The sequence below is a fragment of the Vombatus ursinus genome, unplaced genomic scaffold (assembly GCF_900497805.2).
Source record: "Vombatus ursinus unplaced genomic scaffold, bare-nosed wombat genome assembly UNPS02014170.1, whole genome shotgun sequence".
Classification (NCBI taxonomy): Eukaryota; Metazoa; Chordata; class Mammalia; order Diprotodontia; family Vombatidae; genus Vombatus; species Vombatus ursinus.
Genome location: NW_020953948.1, coordinates 1,596,867 through 1,618,473, shown reverse-complemented (window position 1 = coordinate 1,618,473; position 21,607 = coordinate 1,596,867). Strand labels below are relative to the sequence as shown.

General features: G+C 42.2%; 1 protein-coding gene across 1 annotated transcript; it reads left to right on the top strand.

Moving 5' to 3' along the window:
• The first annotated feature begins 5,609 nt into the window (after positions 1–5,609).
• Positions 5,610–21,123, top strand: LOC114041212 (zinc finger protein 184-like). The gene is made up of 5 exons (XM_027859565.1): positions 5,610–5,697; positions 9,255–9,377; positions 12,873–12,999; positions 13,549–13,644; positions 18,400–21,123. The coding sequence occupies exons 2-5, from the start codon at positions 9,309–9,311 to the stop codon at positions 20,643–20,645; spliced, it is 2,538 nt and encodes an 845-aa protein (XP_027715366.1). The 5' UTR covers positions 5,610–5,697; positions 9,255–9,308; the 3' UTR covers positions 20,646–21,123.
• Positions 21,124–21,607: the final 484 nt, after the last annotated feature.

Here is a 21,607-nt window from a genome sequence, read left to right as displayed (position 1 = left end):
CAGAAAGAAACATCAAAAGAAAAAAAAATCCCCAAAATATCATGTCCAAAATCCAGAGTTCCCACATCAAATAAAAAATTCTGATAATAAGGTAGCTCTTCTTGCAAAAATCAACTCCCCTTTATGTGACCCTCTCTTCCAGTGTTCTACAGCAGGACTGTCCACCTCTAATCTTGAATCTCTCCTTATCTAATGGCTTCTTTCTTGCTGGCTTCAAATATGCCCAATGCTCTCCCATTCTTAACAATAAAAACAAAAACAAAAACTTTCCCTTTCACAGAAAAATTCTTGGGGAAAAAACTTTATATACTTTGCCTCCATTTCCTCTCTGCAGACCTTCAGAATCTGACTTCCAACTTCATCACTCAACTTAAAAAGCTCTCTCCAAAGTTACCAATAATATCTTAATCATGTGATAGTCTTTTCTTAATCAGCCTTCTTGACCTCTCTGCAGCATGTGACACTGTTGACCACCCTCTTTTTCTGGGAGAAACTAAATAATCAATGCCTTGAGAATTGCTAGAATTGGTTGGTCATTCAAAATTTCTTGATAGAGTGGAGGTAGAGGATAGTGTCTGAAAACTGATCTCTTAACAACCCTCTGAGAAGGAGGAGTTAATTTTTAAAATGAGTAAATTTTATGAGATAAGAAAATTTGTCAGTAGAAAAGCTTAGAGCCATGCTTAAATCAGAGAGAGATACTTCACACATAGGTATCATAGATGTCTTATACCACAAAAATATCATAGACCAACTTCAAGAATCTTCTCCATGCAAGAGCCTTCTCTTCTTGGGGAAGAATCAGTAGAGGTTTGGACTGGGTGTTCTATAGAATGACTAAAATGCTGGCAACCATCTGAGTTAAGCTACACAAAAGGTGTAATTTAGTAGAAGGTTTCAGAGGCCATGCTTTTGAACTTGTGAAATGTCTGAGCGGGGTGGGGTTGGGGAACAAAAAAAAGCAAAACAAAACAAAACAAAACAAAGAAACCCACCAACCAACCAAACCAGCAAAAAAATGAACCCCCCCCCATACACACTATAAACCATATATCAAGAATGCTTGAAAAAGCTAAAGTGGAGCTATGGATCTCTCCTCAGTGCTGAAAAAGTATTTCTGTGTTCAACAGTGCTATTACAAGTGGATAGTCTGCTAATAACTTTGGTAGAAAAAGGAAAGGTACAACCCAAAAAAGGAAACATAGTCAGAATGACCCAAATGGGTCAGGATGACAAGAATGGTCTGAGTTAAAGATGCATTTTGCAAATACTACATTACAGAATAAACATTTGACTTGTATACAGTTTACTGGAATACGTATACGTTGTTCTTTTTTTTTTGTTTTTTTTTTGTTGTTTTTTGAGCTGTTGGCTGAATTTACCAGCTAGCTCCATCCAGGAAAACTCAATTTTGATTAACTCTTTTTTTCCATGTCAGTTTTCTTTTTTAAAAGAAATTTATTTTTAGTTGTGAATTCTCTCCCTCTGACCTCCCTCTCTTCCACATTGATAAAGGAAGAAAAAACAAAACCCATTACAAACTGCCACACAAAACAAATGACCACATTCTATTTCTCTCTCTCTCTCTTTTTATAATATATAATATATATAATATACATATATACATATAGTGTGTATGTACACACATATATATACATGCATACACATACACACTATATGTGTATATATATATACATATACACACGTTTTGAATAAATCGAAAAGATCTTACTTAGAACCTCCATTTTAAAGGAGGGCACCCAGATCAATCATGTCTTCATTCTTCTCCAGGGTGCTCTTCTGAGTCTCCAGATTTTCTCTACCATGCCAGAGAAACCTCTTTACTCTGAAAGTTCAATTCACCTCTGGACTTCTCACACTGAAAGTACCCTCCATCCTTCCACCCCTGCAGTCTATGATTGTTTGGTTATTCCTAGAACCTCCATTTTTCCCAGGCTAGAGATGTCTTCATTCCTCTCCAGACTGCATTTCTGACTCTCTGGACTCTCTCTTCCATCCCTTCCCTCTCCCACATGGAAACCCTCCTCTCCTGCTACAACTTTGTAAAAGGAAATAGAGCAGAAAATTACCATTTAGTTCCAAGATTGCAGATGCCCAGTATTGCAAAACAAAAACACCATAAGACCTACATTTGTTATCAAGAGTTGAAGCAATAACAATTTTACCGAAAACTTTGGTGTTCAGAACATTTTGGAGGTACGTGAAACAGAAACTAAATAAAAACTTGATAATTAGAAAAATGTGAATTTGAGATATTTCAGTGGAAGAAGTCAGAAAGTGAGAGCAGCAGTTCTCAAACTTTTTGGCTTCAGGGCTCTTTACACTTAAAAATTGTGGGTCTCAAAGAGCTTTTGTGTATGTGGATTATATCCAGCAATGTTTGCTGTATTAGAAATTAAAACTGATCAATTTTAAAAGCAATCATCAATTCATTAAAAATGACAATAAACATATTACATGTTGACACAAAGAGTATTTTGATGGAAAAATTACTATATTTTCCGAAACAAAAATTTACTGAGAATAGTGATATTGTTTTACTTTTTTTTTTTTGCAAATCTCTTTAATGTATTACTTAATGAATGGAAAGAAGGAAACAAGCATTTATTAAGTGACTACTATGTCCCAAGCATTGTGTTAACCACATTACAAATATTATCTCATTGATCCTCACAACAGCTGTGGGAGGTAGATGCTGTTGTGATCTTCATTATCTTCATTTTATAATTGAGGCAGCTAAGGCAGATAGAGGTTAAGTGATTTGCTTAGGGTCACATAGATAGTAAGTGTCTTGAGGCCAAATTTGAACTCAAGACTTTCTGATGCCAGGCTTAGCTCTTTATCTACTGTGCCATGTAGATTCTCATGTCAGCTTTTGTATTTAATTTGTTGTTACGTGTTGTTTCGGTTGAAGTACGTGAAGAAAATCTGGCCTCACACAGATATGTAGTTGGAAAAGGGGGCAGTATTTTAATAGACAAATGATGTCTTAGTATTATTATGAAAATAGTTTTGATTTTGTGGACCTGCTGAAAGGGTCTCAGGGATTCCATTAATATTGTCTTTCCATGAGTCACATTTTAGTCAAGTGAAGTTAATATTAACAAGAGACAGGCTTAAGTCAGCCAAATGCTCCCAGAGGAGAACTGAGCCTAAAGGAAGTACTTTCCTGCCTAGACACTCATTTGTGGAATTCTCTAGAGGAAAGCTATAGAGTTTAAAAATACTGGTAATAAGCCTATAGCATCAACCAACCTAGATACAGACTTGGAAAATCCAAAAAGAAATAGTCCAATCTATAATTAGGCTAAATTATGATGTCACAGGAAAAGAGGTTATTTATGCTGCCAGTTGAAGCTCACTGTAGAATTATATATGTTGCTTTGTACTTTATTATTATTATTAGTGTTATGTTGGTTTTTTCTTTTTACTCAAAGCAGTCTGTCAGGTGATGCTTTGCATTGATATGTGTATTGTATATCATATTTGTTTGTTTTTGACATACCACAAATGGTTTTTCAGGGGACTGAAAGTTTTTTTGCCAACAGGGAGAGATGCATCATCAGATTCAATGCTTCTTCCACAGAGATTATGGATACTGTTTATTGAATCTTTAAGAAGAGAAGGGGAAGGTAGGTAGATATGTAACAAACATTTACTAAGCGAGTACTATGTGACAGGCTAAGTGCTTTACAAACATGATCTCATTTAATTCTCACAACAGTCTTATGAAGTGTGTTATTATTACCCCCACTTTCAAAGTTGAGAAAACTGAGGCAGACAGAGGTTAAGTGATTTGCCCAGGATCACACAGCTGAGAAGTTTCTGAGCCCTCAGGTTTTCCTAACTCTAGACTGGGCACTCTAACCACTGCATCACTTAGCTCAAAGTCTAGACAATAGACTCTTAAGAGACTGGTACTGTTAACTGTGATAGCTGGAGAGAGATTGAATGAAGTACAGAAAGGAAGGACTGAGAGAACTTTCCTGCAAGACTGAATTTAACTCTTATATAGTGAAGAAACATGAAGGGAATTCTTGAGAAACTTCATTGGCTATTTTGAAAGAGCTGAATAGTTGAATTGTTTACAGAATTGAGTCAGCAGGAGTAGTGATGGTTGGAAGTTATTGGATATGATCTTTCTCATAACTGATACATTGTAAATAATTACTCATGCCTTTATTTTATTGTTATATTGTTAATAAATTATATATCCATTAACCTTGGTTTTAAGACTAGGAGATTAGAGGTTTCAATACAGTTAAGCTTGGGGCAGCTAGGTGGTACAGCGGATAGAGCACCGGCCCTGAAGTCAGGAAGACCTGAGTTCAAATCCAGCCTCAGACAAAACACTTGACACTTATTAGCTGTGTGACCCTGGGCAAGTCACTTACCCCCAATTACCTAAAAATAAAAACATAATAAAAAAACACAGCTAAGCTTATGGGGAAAAGTTTTTCCAGTTTAATTAACACTAAATAAATAAATAGATACTAAACTGCAGTTGGAGCTCAGAGTTAATTGATAAATGAGCAAGATATTGCAGTTTTAGTCATTAATGAAGCATTATCAGAACATATCCCATGAGAACCTAGGATAAGAAATAAGGTAATGAGTCAAGTAGCAGGTAGGGAGAGATGAGGTTTGGTGTAATTGACTAAGGATGGTCAGAAGGAATTGCTGACAAACCGGATGGTTTTGAAAGCTTGCATTAATCACATTGGATTGTGAGCTGCTTGTGAGCAGGAACTGACTTTTTTTTTTGTTTATTTGTTTGTTTTGTTTTGTTTGTGTGTGTGTGTTTGGTTTGCATTTCTTTGCATCTCCAGTACTTACTTCACAACTAAGTGGCACATAGTTGTCACTTAAATGCTTCTTGACAGAAAGTTACTAGTTGAATTGAAAAGGAAACAGTAGACATGTGCAGTTTCTCCACAAGCACCAACCCTCTTCTGTTTCACAGTGCATGCACTATGTATGGAAATGCTCATTTAATTTGATGTTTGTCAAATTCAGAATAAAAGAAACTCTTAAAAATAAATGGCCTGGAGTCAGGAAGACTCATCTTCCTCAGTTCCAATCTGGCCTCAGACAACCTATTAGCTGTGTGATCCTGGGTAAGTCGCTTAACCCTATTTACCTCAGTTTCCTCATCTGTAAAATGAGCTGGAGAAGGAAATGGCAAACCACTCCGGTATCTCTGCCAAAAAAACCCCAAATGGGGTCACAGAGAGTCAGACTGAAAAACGACTCAACATTAAAAATAAGTAACAGCATGTTGATGGATTGAGTCCAAATTAATGGTGCCAGACTAACCCAGGGATTTACAGACTGCGGGTTTACAGGCTTCGGGGGGTTTGGGGTCTGGATTCTGAGCTTGGACAGATGGACCGTGAACGCTCCCGGCCTAAAGCCAATAAACCACGCCCGGAGGCAGCAGTAAACCTCTGGACACTTCCAGGAATCTCCCCTAGGGTAATCAGACTCCATTTCCCAGAGGCCCTCGCGAGGCTCCCAGCCTTTAGGCGTCCCCGGGCCCTGTTCAATCTGACTACAGGGATTCTGGGAGTTGTAGTTCTGCGCATCGATGTAGCCCGGCGGGGCTCCATGTGGGACCGGACGTTGAGGCCTTTTGTCCGCTAAGCGGCCGGGTCGGGTCGGGTCGGGCCGGGTCGGGTGAGTGCGAGCATGCGGCTCCGGCCCGGGCGCAAAGCAGGGAGCTGAGCTGGGGTGAAGTGAGGGGCTGGACAAGGCATTGGGGTTCCTGCCCCCGCCCGCGTCCGCGGGGAGCCGTAGGTCCGTTCCTTGCATGTCCTGAACCCCATAGGAGTCGTTGTCAGAGGTCTGGGGGCGCAGCCCCCAACCCTCCTCCCCGAAGAGCTTCCGAGGGGGCCCCGCGCCCCGCCCCGGCCTTGCTGAGGTGTGGGGAGGGGAGAGGACGGGGCCGCTCACCCCGGGAGCCCCGGGAGCCCCGGGGAGGTGCCCTTCTCTCCCTTCGGGACCCCTGGTCAGCTCCCAGGGTCTGGAGTCCCGTGCCTGAGTTCTGGCCAGACTCCGCTACTTGCTTATGAATCTGTGTGCCCCTGGGTAAGTGGTCTTACGCTCTGGGCCTCAGTTTCCTCATTGATGAATAAAGGGCCTTCCCAGCTCTCCGGAGCTTGGGTCCTTTCTGTCCGAGCTCTACTTTCCGCCATCTGTGCCAGCTCTTTTTTCTGTTTTGTTTCTTGGTTGTGTCTGGTGTGTGTATTTATTGTATGTGCACACATACATATACATGCATACATATGGATATATATATATACATATACATACATGCACGCACAGCTAGGCATGTTGTCCCCAAAGCCTTTAACATCTTAAAACTGGACTAAGACTTTTGGAACACCCTGTATATATGTTCCAGACCTGTGATTGATCAATGCAGGAAACTCCGGAGGAGGAGACCCTCACAGATACATGTGTACAACTTACTGGGCTCAGACACTTTCCAGTAGTCAGTCCCACAGCTCTTTTGTATTGGAGGTAGGACTCAAACCAGGTCTTTGTGATTCCAAGGCCAGCCCTCTGTCTTTCACACCACCTCTCATGTAGCCATGTAATGTCGACACCACCCCAGCGCTCTCCTCTGATGCGCCATCTTTGCATACGGCTGACTGGGCTCTTTCAAGTGCAGTCTTTAGCTAGTCCTACCAAGCTGGAAAGGTTTTTAGGAAAGGCCTGGTGGCTAGATGGTGTGAAGGCACTTCTGGGACCAACCTAGCTAAACTCAGTGAAGTTGGCTACCAGGAGAATGGGTAATGACTATTTCTGGCCACAGCATCTCTTGAAGACCCAAGTCATAGAAGGGTTGTGATCTATGTCCTTGGAAGGAGAAGCCACACTCAAAGTCACAGATCCTCAAAGTAGTAAGGGGTATATACATACACATGTATCTACCTAGGCAGCCAAGTGTAGTGGAAGGAGCACCATACTTTGAATCTGGAGACCTGGACTTGAGTCTTGTTGTTAACACTTAGAAGCTGTGATGTCAGTGATGGAGGGGACCCTCTCTACCAATGCACTTCAGCAATAGTTCTTCATAGAAGAATCTGAGAGGGTTGCCTGGGACACAGAGGGGTCAGGCAGCCATGTTGTATCAAAGGCAGGTCTTGAACTCAGGGCTTTTTGCTTCTGAGTTCTGTTCATTATTCTATGCTGCATATTATTGGTCACAAGACAGATGGTCCTCTTCCCCTTCTAAAGCCCTCTCCAGTGTCTCATTGGGGTGGAGGTGACCTTCTCATCTCTAGTTGGAAAGGCCTCCACAAAAGGCCTGGTATATCTGTTGTCTGAGAATTAGCCTACCCAGAAAGTGTGGACAAATTCATGAGCAGAAGCTTGGGCAGCAGGTGCATGAGATAACAATATATAACACACTTTTGCTAACCCTAAGGCACTGCTGTTATTAGCTATAATTATTTACTTTTCTGCCAAACCAAGCCACAACTCTCATCTCCTGATAGACTGTGAGGAGGTCTTTTTTGCTTCTCTGTATTCTTAGTGTTTAAGACAGTGCGTGGCACATAGTAGGTGCTTAATACATGCATGTTGACTGTACAGTCTCATCCGTGTGTATGCAGGTATCTCTTGATGTCACCTTGATGCATCTGGAGCCGCTGACACTTGTATTAGATCCTAATGTGTCTATACCCAGAGAGTTTCATTAAGTAGTACTTGGTGGATTGATGAAACATCAGGTGCCCATTAGTGTGGGCAGGGCTCCTTGACCTGTTCTCCCCATCATTTAGATGTAGCCTTGGGTTGAAATGTTGATGGAGGCCATTACCTTTCTACCCTCCCTACCCTCCGTGCTCCCTGCCCCAGCTCTGATCTTAGCTGCCCTGGAGGTAGAGATTACAAGAACCTGGCCTTTGGCACTCAATGCACCATTGATGTCAACCTTTGCATGGAGGGCCCATCATGGAGGACCTTGCTTTTAGACTCCAGAGTACCTGGAAAGGATCTAGCAAGGTGATCTTCCTGCCCTCCTGCCTTTCCTTGGGATGTCAGGCCCAAGCTGAAGGGAAGGAGCAGATCTGGGAGCTGGTGGTGCCAGAGCAGTTTCTGACTCTAGCCTCATGGGTAAACATGAGAACATTAGAACACTGAGGGAACAGTAGAAAACCAAGTGGCTTGTAGCTTCTTAATAGCTGAGCCTAGACTAGACTCTAAAGGTTGTTACCCCTAATTGTTCAGAAGATTGATTCCTCACACGCCCGTGAGATTGAGCAAGGAGAGGATGTGTGTATGTGTGTGTGTGTGTGTGTGTGTGTGTGTGTGTGTTCATTCACCTTGATCACTTTATTATGTGAAAATAGTATCATTCAGTCACATATCTAGAGATGAAAGGGACCTCAGAGGTAGAATAGTCCTACTCCTCTGTGTGTGTGTGTGTGTGTGTGTGTGTGTGTTTCTACCTCTGCTTGTGTTTTTCTCTCTGACCCTCTCTCTTTCTCTTCTCTGCCTTTCTGCCACCTCCTCTCCCTATTCTTCCCCCTCTTTATCTCTGTCTGTTTCTATCAGTCTTCTTCTCTTTCTCCTTCTCTCCCCATTCTCTGTGTCTCTTTCCCTTCTCCCTCTTTATCTCTCTGTCTTATTCTCTCCTCTCTCCCTCCTCCTCTCCCCATTCTCTCCCTCTGTTTCTTTCTCTCTCATCTCTCTCCGTCTCTGTCTTTCTGTCTCTGTCTCTCTTTCTCTTTCATTAATATCAGTTTCTCTGACTCCTGGTGGTGATGAGGACGTTTCTGATTATCAAATGAAATAATATGCACAGAACCATATACATAGTAGGCACTTAATAAATGCTTGTTCCCTCCCCATCCCCCTATCCCCTTTAACCTCTTGTTCTATGCCAGAGATTCTTAACTTGGGGTCCACAGAACTCCAAGGGGTCCATGGATAGATTTCAGAGGGGTCTGTGAACTTTCATGGGGGAAAAATGTCTTTATTTTCCTTTGCCTTTAACAGAAATTTAACATCTCCTTCAATTACTGTATGAATTTTTAAAAAATACACATTATTTTAAGAAGGGCTCCATAGGCTTCCTCAGACTTTGTGATACCAAAAAGGTTAAGACTCTCTGTTCCATAGGGAGCATGGGGCTCAGCACCTCACTGCCAGGAGAGGAACTGTACCCTGGCGAGCGAGTGCTGCAAAGCACGGTTGCTCTTGGTGACTTCTTCCTTGTCCTACAGCTCTGCTTTCCCAAGACTCTACCCTTTTCAAGAAGCCAAGAGGAGAAAGAGGCCATGGTTCCTGTGCTCCTGGCGGCCAGCTCCCAGGTCAGTTGGGATGCCAGCTCCTCTCTCAGAGAGCAGGTTTGTTTCTTTTCTTGATTTTTGATCTTCGATCATCACACGTGTCTTAACCCGAGATTTGAGTCTTAGCTGTCCTCTCTGAGAAAACTCTGCCTGTACTGATGGAACATTTTGAGGTCAGAGAGTATGTAAATGATTCAAGACAGGAGAGAGCTTAAGGGGTCATGGAGCCTAACCCTCTTATGTAGAATATAAAGAAAAAGAGGTCTGGACAGGTAGATCATAATTCCAGAATACCATAGTACTCTATGGAGAACAGATCCTCTCCTTGCCTTGTACCTTCCCAGCATCAGAATTTCAGAAATAAAGGGGATAGCAGAGGCTGTGAAGTTCAACCCACACCTCATTTGCTTGAATCTTAGTAGTGATGACAACCTTACCACCTACTACCTTTCCTCTCCAATCCAATTCCTGCCCCTGTACTAAGACCTCATTGCAATCCCCCAACTCCTTATTGTCCTGAGCCTCCATGGCTTCCTTCCCTGCTCTGCTTGAGCTACACGCAGGGATGATCACACCCTTGGTTATGCCCACCCCCAGGTGATATTCCTTCATGATCAAGAGCTCTAAAGTTCCTTTGTCCCATTATAACCTTGAGGAATCACATGTCTTTCTATCCTTTACTCCTCTTAAACATATCCTTTGACCCCATCATGACCTCCAGTCCCTCCTCCCTTCAGTACTTTACTGGACCTCACCCCTGCTCTAGCCTCATTTTCTTGCCTTCTCATTCTCAACCCAGTTGAACAGTTCAACATTGTATTGTAATTTATTCTCAAACCACTCTCCCCCTTGTTCTCTTCATAGTCGAACCTTGCTGAACCTCAGCTCTGCCTTACCCCACCATCCATGTCCGCTCCTCATACTCTCCTGAGAGAACAGAGGCCATTCCCTGTGGGCTCCCTCTTCTCCCTTCTCTGTATCTCGCTTCCCTCCGACATCACCTCCCATTCTCTTTTCCATTACTCCAGTCTCTTCTCATCACCAGGGCCAACCTCTCTGCCTGCACCATGGACTCTATTTTTTCCCATTTCCTCCAGAAGATTGCCCCCACAGTCATGTCCTGTCTCTCTAATCTTGACTCCCTATCTGCTGGCTCTTTCCTGATGCTTATAAACACACCCAAATTTCCTCCATTCTGAAAAAAAAACTCACTGGACCCTGCCATCCCCTCAAGTGTCATCCCATATTTCTCCTGCTTTTCTCAGCCTAGAATCCTAGAAAAGGCTGTATACGCTCCCTGCTTCCTCTTCCTTTCCTTTCACGGACTTCTCAGTCCCTTTAATATCACCCCTGTGTGCCTTTTCTTAGAACAGTGCTTTTCAGTGCATAAATTCAAATATATAGGATTACAAAGGACCAATTATTTTGAAAAACTATTCCAGAAATATTTTTAAAATTAAGTTCATGCGCCCTTACTTAAGAATCCCTGGTTTAGCCCATACATCTCCATTTTTTCTGCTAGGATAGTGTGTGAGACTTTGCCAGATGCTTTTTATAATATCTAGGCAAACTATGTGTTACTCCCTTGATTTATTAATATAATTATAATTAAATGTTTTGTTAAAAATTATGGAAGTCATCCTTCTTTTATTTAGCATTTTAGAATTATGATTATTAAAACTTATTCTTCTTTAATGATTTCCTCGAAAGTAAATATGGAAAGTAAGAAAAATGCTAATTTTCTTATTGAATTGAACTTTTTAAAACACTGTAAACAAGGTTCTTATACTTAATGATCAAATGAGCTAATATTTATAAAGTACTCTAGCATAGTATCTGGCACATAGTAGGTGCTCTATAAATACTTATTACCTTCCTTTTCCCCCTTTCCTTCCCTTACTGTCATTAATTATGTTGATTTCTTTAACTCTGGACTCCCATTAGGGCTGATGGTTTACAGGTGAAAAGAATGATTTACGTGATTGGAAATAAGCATAGGGACACAGAACAGGTTCAGGGGATGATGATGAACAGGAAAGGTGAACATGGAAAGAGGTTATGGTTGGAAGTTGCTTCCACCACATTTGAGATGTGGGCAGTGAAGAAACATCACAGGAAGATGTGGTCCAAGCTGTAGCCATGCTGGAAGATGGCTGTCTGTGGAACAAGGGAGAAGGTCAGGAAAGATAACGGCTTCCTGAGTCACATGGGCTCTAGCATAGGGATATTGTTGTCAACAAGGATGCAAGATGCTTAACCTCTTTGTGCCTCAGTTTCTTCATCTGTAAAATTAGAGGGCTGGATTCATTGGCGTCCAAAGTCTCCTCATGTTGTAGATCTGTGATCCCATGATGTACTGGTCTGGTTGCATTCCTCTAGAGCAGAGGTGGGGAACCTAAGGCCTCGAGGCCATATGTGGCCCTCTAGGTCCTCAAGTGCGGCCCTTTAACTCAGTCATAATTTATTGAGCCCTTCTCCAGTTGATGACCATTGTCTTACTTTCCAGTTCTTTGCCTCTATAAAGAGTTGCTATAAGTATTTTCATGCAGTTCCTTTTGAAATATGCCACGACCCAGCCAAACTAGGGTACCCAAAGACGTCCTAACTCTCCTGCCTATTTGTGCTCTGTCTCCAGCTTTCCTGCATTTCCATCCCCATTTCTGCCTCCTTGGAGTGAGGCACTGTGGTGTTGGGATAAAGAGAGTTGACCCTAGAGTAAGGAAGCCCTGGGGTCAGCTCCTGCCTCTGACCCAGCCTGGCTGGGTGACCTTGGGCAAGTCACTAAAACCTCTCACTGCTCTCTTCTCCCGTGGCCTGCGTCTATAGAGGGCATTTCCTGAGCTAGTAAAGTCCCCAGGACTTCGTTTCCTCTCTCTGTCACCTCTCATGCCTCTGTGGCCCAGCACAGGTCCTGGTTCCTCCATGCAGCCTCTCCTGACTTTCTTTACCTTCGATGGCAATGCTTCTGGCTGGAGGGATGAGCGCTCTCCCTCTTTGCCTTTTCCGAAGGTTTTGTTACTTTACTGCTCATGGGGTTAGAATGATATTGAAGTCAGCTACTCCCTTCCTTCTGATGAGATGGAAGACCATCAGAGTTTACCATCTGCCCCAGACTGCCTCCTAAAGTCCTCCAGGCCTTACCATATGTCCTGCCTCTATGGCCTGGAGTCTCTCAGCACCACTATCTTAACTACTTGTGTGACCTGAGGGCCTCTGGATCTTGGGACCCTCCCCACTGCTACTCCCCCAGCACTTCCAGGCCTTCCAGTTGTTGTCTCCCCCCATTACTGTGTAAGCTTCTTGAGAGCGGGGCCCATCTAGCCTTTTCTGTTTATATCCCCTTTACTTAGCATGGTGCTTGGCACATGGCAAGCACTTAATAAATCCTTGTTCATTCATTCATTCATACCAATAACTATTTGATATAGACTTTTTCAAAACCTTCAAAATCTTGAAGAGGAGTCATTTTTGATCCTACCCAACTGTACTTCTCCCCCATAATGAATGGGAGAGATATCCGCTAAGTAAGTAGGCCCATATTTACTCTTTCAGGAATCGGTGACATTCAAAGATGTTGCAGTAGATTTCACCCAAGATGAGTGGAGGCAGTTGAACCAGGCTCAGAGGGACCTGTATCGGGACGTGATGCTGGAGAACTATCAGAACCTGGTCTCTCTGGGTAAGGACAACTTTCCCCTATAACTTATGGCCTGCTCTTTGGAATTATTTGTACATTCTCCCTTGCCAGAGGCAGCTGGGTCTCTGATTGACTCATCTGAGGTTTGGCTGAACATGTACAATAGAGACAGATTCCTAACTCATATAAGATGAAGAGATTTGATGTTTCTACTCTCTTTTCCCAAGTGAAATCTCTGCTTCTCAGCCTGGAAAGTTGTAGCTTTACTGGGTTGTCCCTGAATCCCCACCTTCCCCAATCTCCATTTCTCCCTGGTCAAAGCTTTTCCCCAAAAGCCCCAGTACAGATACCTGAAGATATGAAAGTTTCTTGTCTTCTTAGCAGAGTGGGTCAAGTGAACTGATTTTTTTTCAGAGCCCAAATCAGCTCCAACCTGTGTCCCCCTTCCTTTTGGGAATACAATTGAGAACATGCCTCAGATGTTCTTTGTACCCTATGCTTTCCTGGGATAATCTCTTCTCTCTGAAGAGCAAATGTCCTAGGATTGAATTACAAGATGTTTCTCTTTGCCCTTTCTTTCTCTTTGAGCAGGACTGCTGGTTTTTCAACCAGATGTGTTCTCCCAGTTGCAGAGGGGTAAAGTCCTTTGGATACCAGAGGGAGACATTCCAAGAGGCCCTTGCGCAGGTGAGTGAGTAACACCCAGGCAGATAAGGATCATTGTAACCCTGTAGTGCATCTGTCCAGTGAAGGCCTGGTACCTTTGACGTTGGCCATGGAACTGTCTTGCCAAGGTCTCCCAGGCCTGTGGAAAAGGGTTGAGATTGTTTCCATGATTTGCCCTCACCTTTCACTTCAATGAATCACTTTCCTTCTATTTCTCTTTTTATTTTTCACTTTTGTCTTAATGAAATATGCCCGGGGTGGGGAACCTGCAGCCTCAAGGCCACATGTGGCCCTCTGGGTCCTCAGTGAATCCAGACTTCACAGAACAAATCCCCTTGATAAAAGAATTTGATCTGTAAAACTTGAACTCAGTTAAAAGGCTGAACCCAAGGACCTAGAAGGCTACATGTGGCCTCAAGGCCGCAGGTTCCCCACTGCTGGAATATACCTTTATGAGGAATCCTGAGCTCATGCTTTACTAGGATTTATTGACAGAAGTAGGCATATTTTGCCAGAAGAAGGCTCAGGGAACATAATTGTCTTCAGTTATTTGAAAAGATGGGCAGCTAGGTGGTGCAGTAGATAAAGCACCAGCCCTGAAGTCAGGAGAACCTGAGTTCAAATCCGGCCTCAGACCAAACACTTGACACTTACTAGCTGTGTGACCCTCAGCAAGTCACTTAACCCCAATTGCCTACAAAAAAAAAAAGAAAGAAAAGAAAAGATGCCATGTTCAAGGGGCAGTGATGGATCTTTTTTCTTGGAATTGGTGGCAGTGTGAGTGAAAGGTGAAAAGAGGCAAGTTTAGGCTTGCTGTCAAGGACAATTTCCTGACAATTAGAGCTGGCCAGGACAATTTCCTGACAATTAGAGCTGGCCAGGAGCTACATGTTCTGCCTCAGGAGAATCTTCAGACAAAGGCCAGACAACCACTTCTAGAGCAAGAGGGAAAGGGATCTGGAATTTGGGGATTCTGGGGTTAGCCCTTAGCTTGTATTCTAAATCCCATCCTTTTGTGCCCCCGGCATGATGACGTGCCTCTTGTCTTGAATCCTTAATGCAGCAGCTGTTTGTTAAGGGAAGTATTCATCTCTTCCTCTTCATGTTACCTTCCTTCTGCTTTCAAATACACGAGTCCAACCTATATTTTTAAGACAACAAAGAAAAGTCTTTGCCCGACTCTGCTGTTTCTTGGCCCATTAGTGGCAGAAATGAAAGTCAAACACATGTTTCCTTGTTCCGTGTCCTGGGACTTTCCCACCTCACCGTATTTTCTCTTTTCTTCAATTCAGGGGTTTGTTTTTTTTCTCAGATCTTTACATTCATCAATATTTGCCAAAGGTTCGGTAGATTTGAGCAACCCTTCGTGAAACCAGCCCCTCCCTTGACTGAGATTGATCTATCAAACTTTCTTCAGTTATTTTAGTTGACTCCTCTGGGTCGAGAATCCTTATCCACCAACCCATGATTGTCCTTTCTGATGATTCTAAATCTTTCTGTATCTCTTTTAGACATGTTTCCCATACTCAAGCCTTCAATTATGTCTTCAGTGTGGATGCCTCTTCCTTACACATCCCACATTTACACGTGCCTGTAATTCATGTCTGCGTGGTAAATCGTTTCCCGCCCAAACTCAGTATTTCCCAAACTTAAGTTGCCATTTTCCTGAAACCCCCACAAATTTCCCTTTCCAACTTCTTCATTTCTGGCAGTGGTGCTTATATCTGTTCAACTCATGAATGTCTTTTATCCCCTTTATTCCAGTAGTTACTGAATCCTTTTGATTCTGCGATAATTTATCTTGGGTTCATTTAGTCTCCATTTCTGATGCGTCATTCCAGTCCTGCTCTTATTTTTTCGTGCTCAGGTGACTTGAAAGGCCTCTTAGCGTCTCTAGTCCACCACTTCTTTACCTAATATTGCGTTTCATTCCGGCCCCTGAAGATGTGCTGGAGCCAGCTTGTAGTGGCTTATAAGAGCTGATTATTACATTTTCATTGTGAACATTTTCACCCTGGAGATCACCAAATGCTGCAAATCAGGCCTTGGTGATATTGTTTTATTAATTGAAACCTACAGCAACTCTTTAATCCCTTCCCTGAACACTAGTCTAAACTACTTTGCTTTGCTTAATGTTTTTTTTTTTACTTCCTCTCCAAAAATTCTTCTCAATGTTGCTTTTGTTCTTAACATCCACCCATAACACTACATTCTTTCCTTTCCATTCTGTGCCTCCTGCCTGCCCGTCCCCACCCTCCACATATACCCCTTGAGTACATTTTGCTCATTCCCTGGGCTTACATTTTCTGTTCTCTCCTTAGATAGTAAAACTTTGCTCATTTGCTCTCAAAATCCTCCAGCTCTGCTCTCAAAGCAGCAATGTCGGCTTTTTCTCCTCCTAGAAGTCAGGGAGAACCCCAGGATCACAGAATTCCAGAATTAGAAGAGACCTCAGAGGCAATCTAATCCAGCAACCTGCCCAGCCAGTGGTAACTTGGTCTTTGCTTGAAGACTACCACCGAGGGGCAGCCCATCGCCTGCTGAGGCGCTTGTACGTCACTCTGATGGTTTAACATGTTTTCACTACATCAAGCCTAAATTTGTCTCTGCAACCTTCGCCAGCTGTTCCCGGTTCTACTCAGCCTTGTCTTTACCACCAAACAGAAGAAGTGATGTGTTGTATCTGGAAGTTCTAAAGGGCCGGAGAGAGGAGAACCTTCTTCCCGTTTGGGAAGGAAAGATGAAGGTCCTTGATGTTGCCCCCAGTACCATCTCGATACTCAAGTGATTCTGCAACCTCATCAGTGAGGTCCAGTGAAGAAAACCGTAATCCGACCACGGATGCCCATGTTGTTACTATTGTTATTATTGTCGTTAATGATAATGATAATAATAACAACATTATTTAAAATTTGCAAGACATTTTCCTGACAACAAGTCTGTGAAGACTGTAATACAAGTTTCATTATCCTTATTTTTAAGCGGAAAGAAACCCAGTCTGATTCAAAGGCTGTCATGGTTGCGTGTCTGTTCACAGAGCTCCCAAGTGTCAGAGTTGAGGCTTAAGTCCAGAAACTTGACATCAAATCCATTTCCTTCTCCAGCTCATTTTATGGGTGAGGAAGCTGATGCAAACAGCCGTAGGTGACTTTCCCAGGGTCACATAGCTAGTGAGTGTCAAAGGCCAGATTTGAACTCCAGTGCCCATGCTCTGTATGCCAGCTATCTGCCCTGTGTCCTCTGGAGTCAGTAAACGTCTAGTGTCCATGACAACTTTCGCTGAGGACGGCTACCAAGCTAAGCACTCTCAGTTATTTTAACCTTTGTCCACATGATGTCACTTCTAGGCCTTTTAACTATTCTGAACACACTAGGGTTGGGAAATTCCTTTCTTAATTTGTGCCGTTAGGATATAAGCTCTTTAAGGGCAGGGACTGTTTTTCCTTTTCTTTGGATCCTAGCTCTTAGCAGAGTACCTGGCATTTCAAAAGTGCTTAGTGAATATTTATTTGTTGACTGACTGGTGTCATTCTTCTTTGTAGAGGTGAGAGACTATGGATATGGAATGCTGCAGATAATACCAGTCTCTTTTAATGTGGTTTTTTTTTTTTTAATTCTGAGGAACTAGAATTTTTTTCCAGTTTTTATTCTTAATAGAGGTGGTTATTAGCATGGGCAGGGGAGAATGTAAAGAGATACATTGGGAAATGTAGGTGATAAATGTAAAATATATCAATAACCTTTATTTTTTAAAAAATACTAAAATAAAATGTACTTGTAACTGAACACAATCCTTCAAGTACGGTCTGACTGGCACCAAATGGAGTGAAATTACTTTCTATGACCCTAGATGATGTAGTCTTCAATTGTTTCAGTTGGGTCTGATTCTTTGTGACCCCATTTAGGATTTTTCTTGGCAAAGATACTGTAATGGTTTGCCATTTCCTTCTCTAGCTCATTTTATAGATGAGGAAACTGAGGCAAATAGGATTGAGTGACTTGTCCAGAATCACACAGCTAGTAAGTGTCTGAGGCTGGATTTGAACTCAGGTCTTCCTGACTCCACAACTAACACTCTATCCACTACAACACCTAGTTGAACTAGATAGTTTTCATCATTTACTGTGGCTTAAGATAGTTAAGATGCCTTGTCCTATAACAGACATTTCTACATCTTGTCCATGAAGACATGTTGAGAGGTTTCAACAAATATATTGCTAAAAATCTAAATTTTAGATATGCAATATTTCTTACCTATTCTCATCAACAAATCAAGAAAATTTACCTATAAAGAGATATAAGGTTGAGTTTGCACTGACCCCGTACCAGGTCTTAGCATTACTTTTTTTTTTCTCAGTGCTTCCAGGTCATCTGTTAGGTAATAGATTCTAGAAGTTTGTCAGGAATTGGCATCAGGCATCAGTCTTTATTTTGAAAAATTGTCCTGTTTCCCCTTCCTGAAAATTTAAATAATTTGTCAGTTACCAATAATAAGTCTACAGTGGCAGAAGACAGGGAATGTGGTTTCAGAGATAGAAAGATAACCAAGAAGAAAAGTCTAGGTCTAGGCAAGTAACAATCAGCTATTTTGTCCTGAAGACTTAATTTCATTTAAATCAGGGACATTTTATGTTAGTATCTTCTCAATTAACTTGAGCTTCTGCTCCCTTTTAATAATGTTTGTTATAAACTCTCCTAATCAATGTTCCTTCTTCATGGAGAAGAGTTTCCTTAATTTTGGAGACCAGCAAATATTGACACTTTTATTTCTTCCAGATTTCCTTACTCAAGAAACAAGTCAGGATACCACGGAGCCAGTTGCAAAGCAAGGCATTTTTATGGGAAAGTCATCTAAGGAAATACACATGATGAATGGTCCTTGGAGTTACAAATTGAGAGAAGACTGGGAATATGATGTCAGGCTACAGAGGCAAAAGAACAACAAAGATAGAAAATCCAAACAAATGACAATCACTAATAAATATAATACGTTTGAGAAGAATTTCAGTCTGGGTTTAATCCATGTTCCACAGCAGAAAACAGCAGAGGGGGAAAGTCTCTACAAATGTGGTATATGGGGAAAGAGCTCCCAGCAGTATTCAAACATTCTTAAATGTGATCAAATTTCTGGTAAGCAGCTGTGGAAATCCACTATATCTAGGAAGTCCTTTAGTTATCATACAGACCTTATTCAGTATCACAAAAAACTTAGTGAAGAAAAACCATATGAATGTAACAAATGTGGGAAGAACTTCAGCAACAGGTCATCCCTCAGAGGACATCAGAGAATTCATACTGGGAAGGAACCCTTTATATGCTATGAATGTGGAAAAGCCTTTGTAGAGAGAGGAAAACTTACCACACATGAAAGAATTCATTCTGGAGAGAAACCTTTTAAATGTAACAAGTGTGGAAAAGCCTTTAGCTACCTAGGACGTCTTACTAAACATAAGAGAATTCATACTGAAGATAAATCTTTCGTGTGCAATGAGTGTGGGAAATCCTTTTTGGAGAGAGGAAAACTTACTGAACACAAGAGAATTCATTCTGGAGAGAAACCCTTTGAATGTGATCAATGTGGGAAGGCCTTCAGCAATAGCTCATCCCTCAGGGTTCACTGGAAACTTCATACAGGAGAGAAATATAAGTGTAATGAATGTGGGAAGGCTTTCAGTAGAAGCTCATCATTTAGGAAACATCGGAGAATTCATACTGGAGAGAAACCCTTTGTGTGCAATGAGTGTGGAAAAGCCTTCCTAGACAAGTGGAATCTTACTGCGCATCAGAGAATCCATACTGGCGAAAAGCCCTTTGAATGTAATGAATGTGGAAAGGCATTTAGCTATACTGCAAGCCTTCTTGAACATATGAGAATTCATACTGGAGAGAAACCATTTGATTGTGATGAATGTGGGAAAACCTTTCGCCACAGAAAAAGTCTTACTGCTCATAAGAGAGCCCATACAAAAGAAAAACCTTTTGCATGTGATAAATGTGGGAAAACCTTCAGTAACAGATCAAACCTTACATTGCATTGGAGACATCATACAGGAGAAAAACCTTTTGAATGTAATGAATGTGGAAAAGCCTTTTTAGAGAGAGGAAAGCTTACCACACATGAAAGAATTCATTCTGGAGAGAAACCCTTTGAATGCAATGAGTGTGGAAAAGCATTTAGGACCCCAGTAAGTCTTACTAAACATAAAAGAATTCATACTGGAGAGAAACCTTTTAAATGTAATGAGTGTGAAAAAGCCTTTAGCTACCTAGGAAGACTTACTGAACATAAGAGAATTCATACTGGAGAGAAACCCTTTGTGTGCAATGAGTGTGGGAAATCCTTTTTGGAGAGAGGGAAACTTACCGAACACAAGAGAATTCATTCTGGAGAGAAACCCTTTGAATGTGATCAATGTGGGAAGGCCTTCAGCAATAGCTCATCCCTCAGGGTTCACTGGAAACTTCATACAGGAGAGAAATATAAGTGTAATGAATGTGGGAAGGCTTTCAGTAGAAGCTCATCATTTAGGAAACATCGGAGAATTCATACTGGAGAGAAACCTTTTGTGTGCAATGAGTGTGGAAAAGCCTTCCTAGACAGGTGGAATCTTACTGCACATCAGAGAATCCATACTGGTGAAAAACCCTTTGATTGTAATGAATGTGGAAAGGCATTTAGCTATACTGCAAGCCTTCTTGAACATATGAGAATTCATACTGGAGAGAAACCATTTGATTGTGATGAATGTGGGAAAACCTTTCGCCACAGAAAAAGTCTTACTGCTCATAAGAGAGCTCATACAAAAGAAAAACCTTTTGCATGTGATAAATGTGGGAAAACCTTCAGTAACAGATCAAACCTTACATTGCATTGGAGACATCATACAGGAGAAAAACCTTTTGAATGTAATGAATGTGGAAAGGCCTTCAGCAATAGCTCAAACCTTAGGAAACATGGAAGACTTCATGCTGTTGAAAAACCCTTTGCAATGACTGTGGGAAAGTCTTCAGAGAGAAGATAAAGATTGCATAAGAAAACTCATACTGGTGAGAAAACTTTTCAGTTAAATGAGTATGGAAGAGCCTTTGCCTATCCAATAGGTCTTGACTGAACATAAGATAATTCGTATTGGATTAAAGCCCATACCAGGTAATAAACATGGAAAACCTTTGATCACAACTCATCCCTCAGGAATCATAAGAAGCACACTGCATAAAAACAATATCAGTAAAATGATTATGGGAAAGCCTTTAACAATTCCTGCCTTATGAATCAATAGCAAATTCAGGTTGGAGAAATACCACGTGTGTAATGAATATGGGAATGTCTTCAGAAACATCTCATCCTTTAGAGAATTTTATAGAATTTCAGAACTGAAGGCCCCTCAAGGGCCCTCTGGACCAACCCAAACCCATATAAGACTTGTGCCGGCCGTGCCATGCACTCTCCTCCTATGAGGATCAGGCTGCTAGGGTCATACTTACCAGTCTTTGGTGCCCACCCGGATAAACACAGAGAAGAGCTGATCAGGAGGTGCAAACACTCGAGCTTTATTCAGAGGCCATCACAGCAAGGCCAAGCAGGAAAGCCAGAGCAAGAAAGCAGGAGCAAGAGAGAGCGAGCTCCGACCCCTACAGCTCCTATATACCTTCCTAGCCCCTCCTCCTCAGCCCGCCTACTAGTCATTGATTGTAGGATCAGATACCGGAAGGGGATGTCTGGGTTTAGCGCTGCACCAAGGGAGAGGACGTGACACAGGAGGCTAGGCCCGGATACAGGAAGGAGACGTCTGGGGTTAGCGCTGCACCTAGGGAGAGGACGTGATAAAGGAAGCTCTTTCTCTGCCGTCCCACTCCCACGTGGCACAGCCCCCTGCCTCAGGAGCACATGCTCCGGCTACTTCCCCGTATCCTGTTCCTACCCCAGTTCACCACAACCCCCACGTGGCATGTAGCCAACATCAGACAATCCCTCACAAGACTG

Bases quoted from the DNA above. Each gene is read 5' to 3' on its own strand.
- LOC114041212 (XM_027859565.1), top strand. From the start codon at position 9,309: ATGGTTCCTGTGCTCCTGGCGGCCAGCTCCCAGGTCAGTTGGGATGCC. The intron at 13,000-13,548 runs GTAAGGACAACT...CTCTTTGAGCAG, and splicing joins TCAGAACCTGGTCTCTCTGG to GACTGCTGGTTTTTCAACCA. The intron at 13,645-18,399 runs GTGAGTGAGTAA...TATTTCTTCCAG, and splicing joins TCCAAGAGGCCCTTGCGCAG to ATTTCCTTACTCAAGAAACA.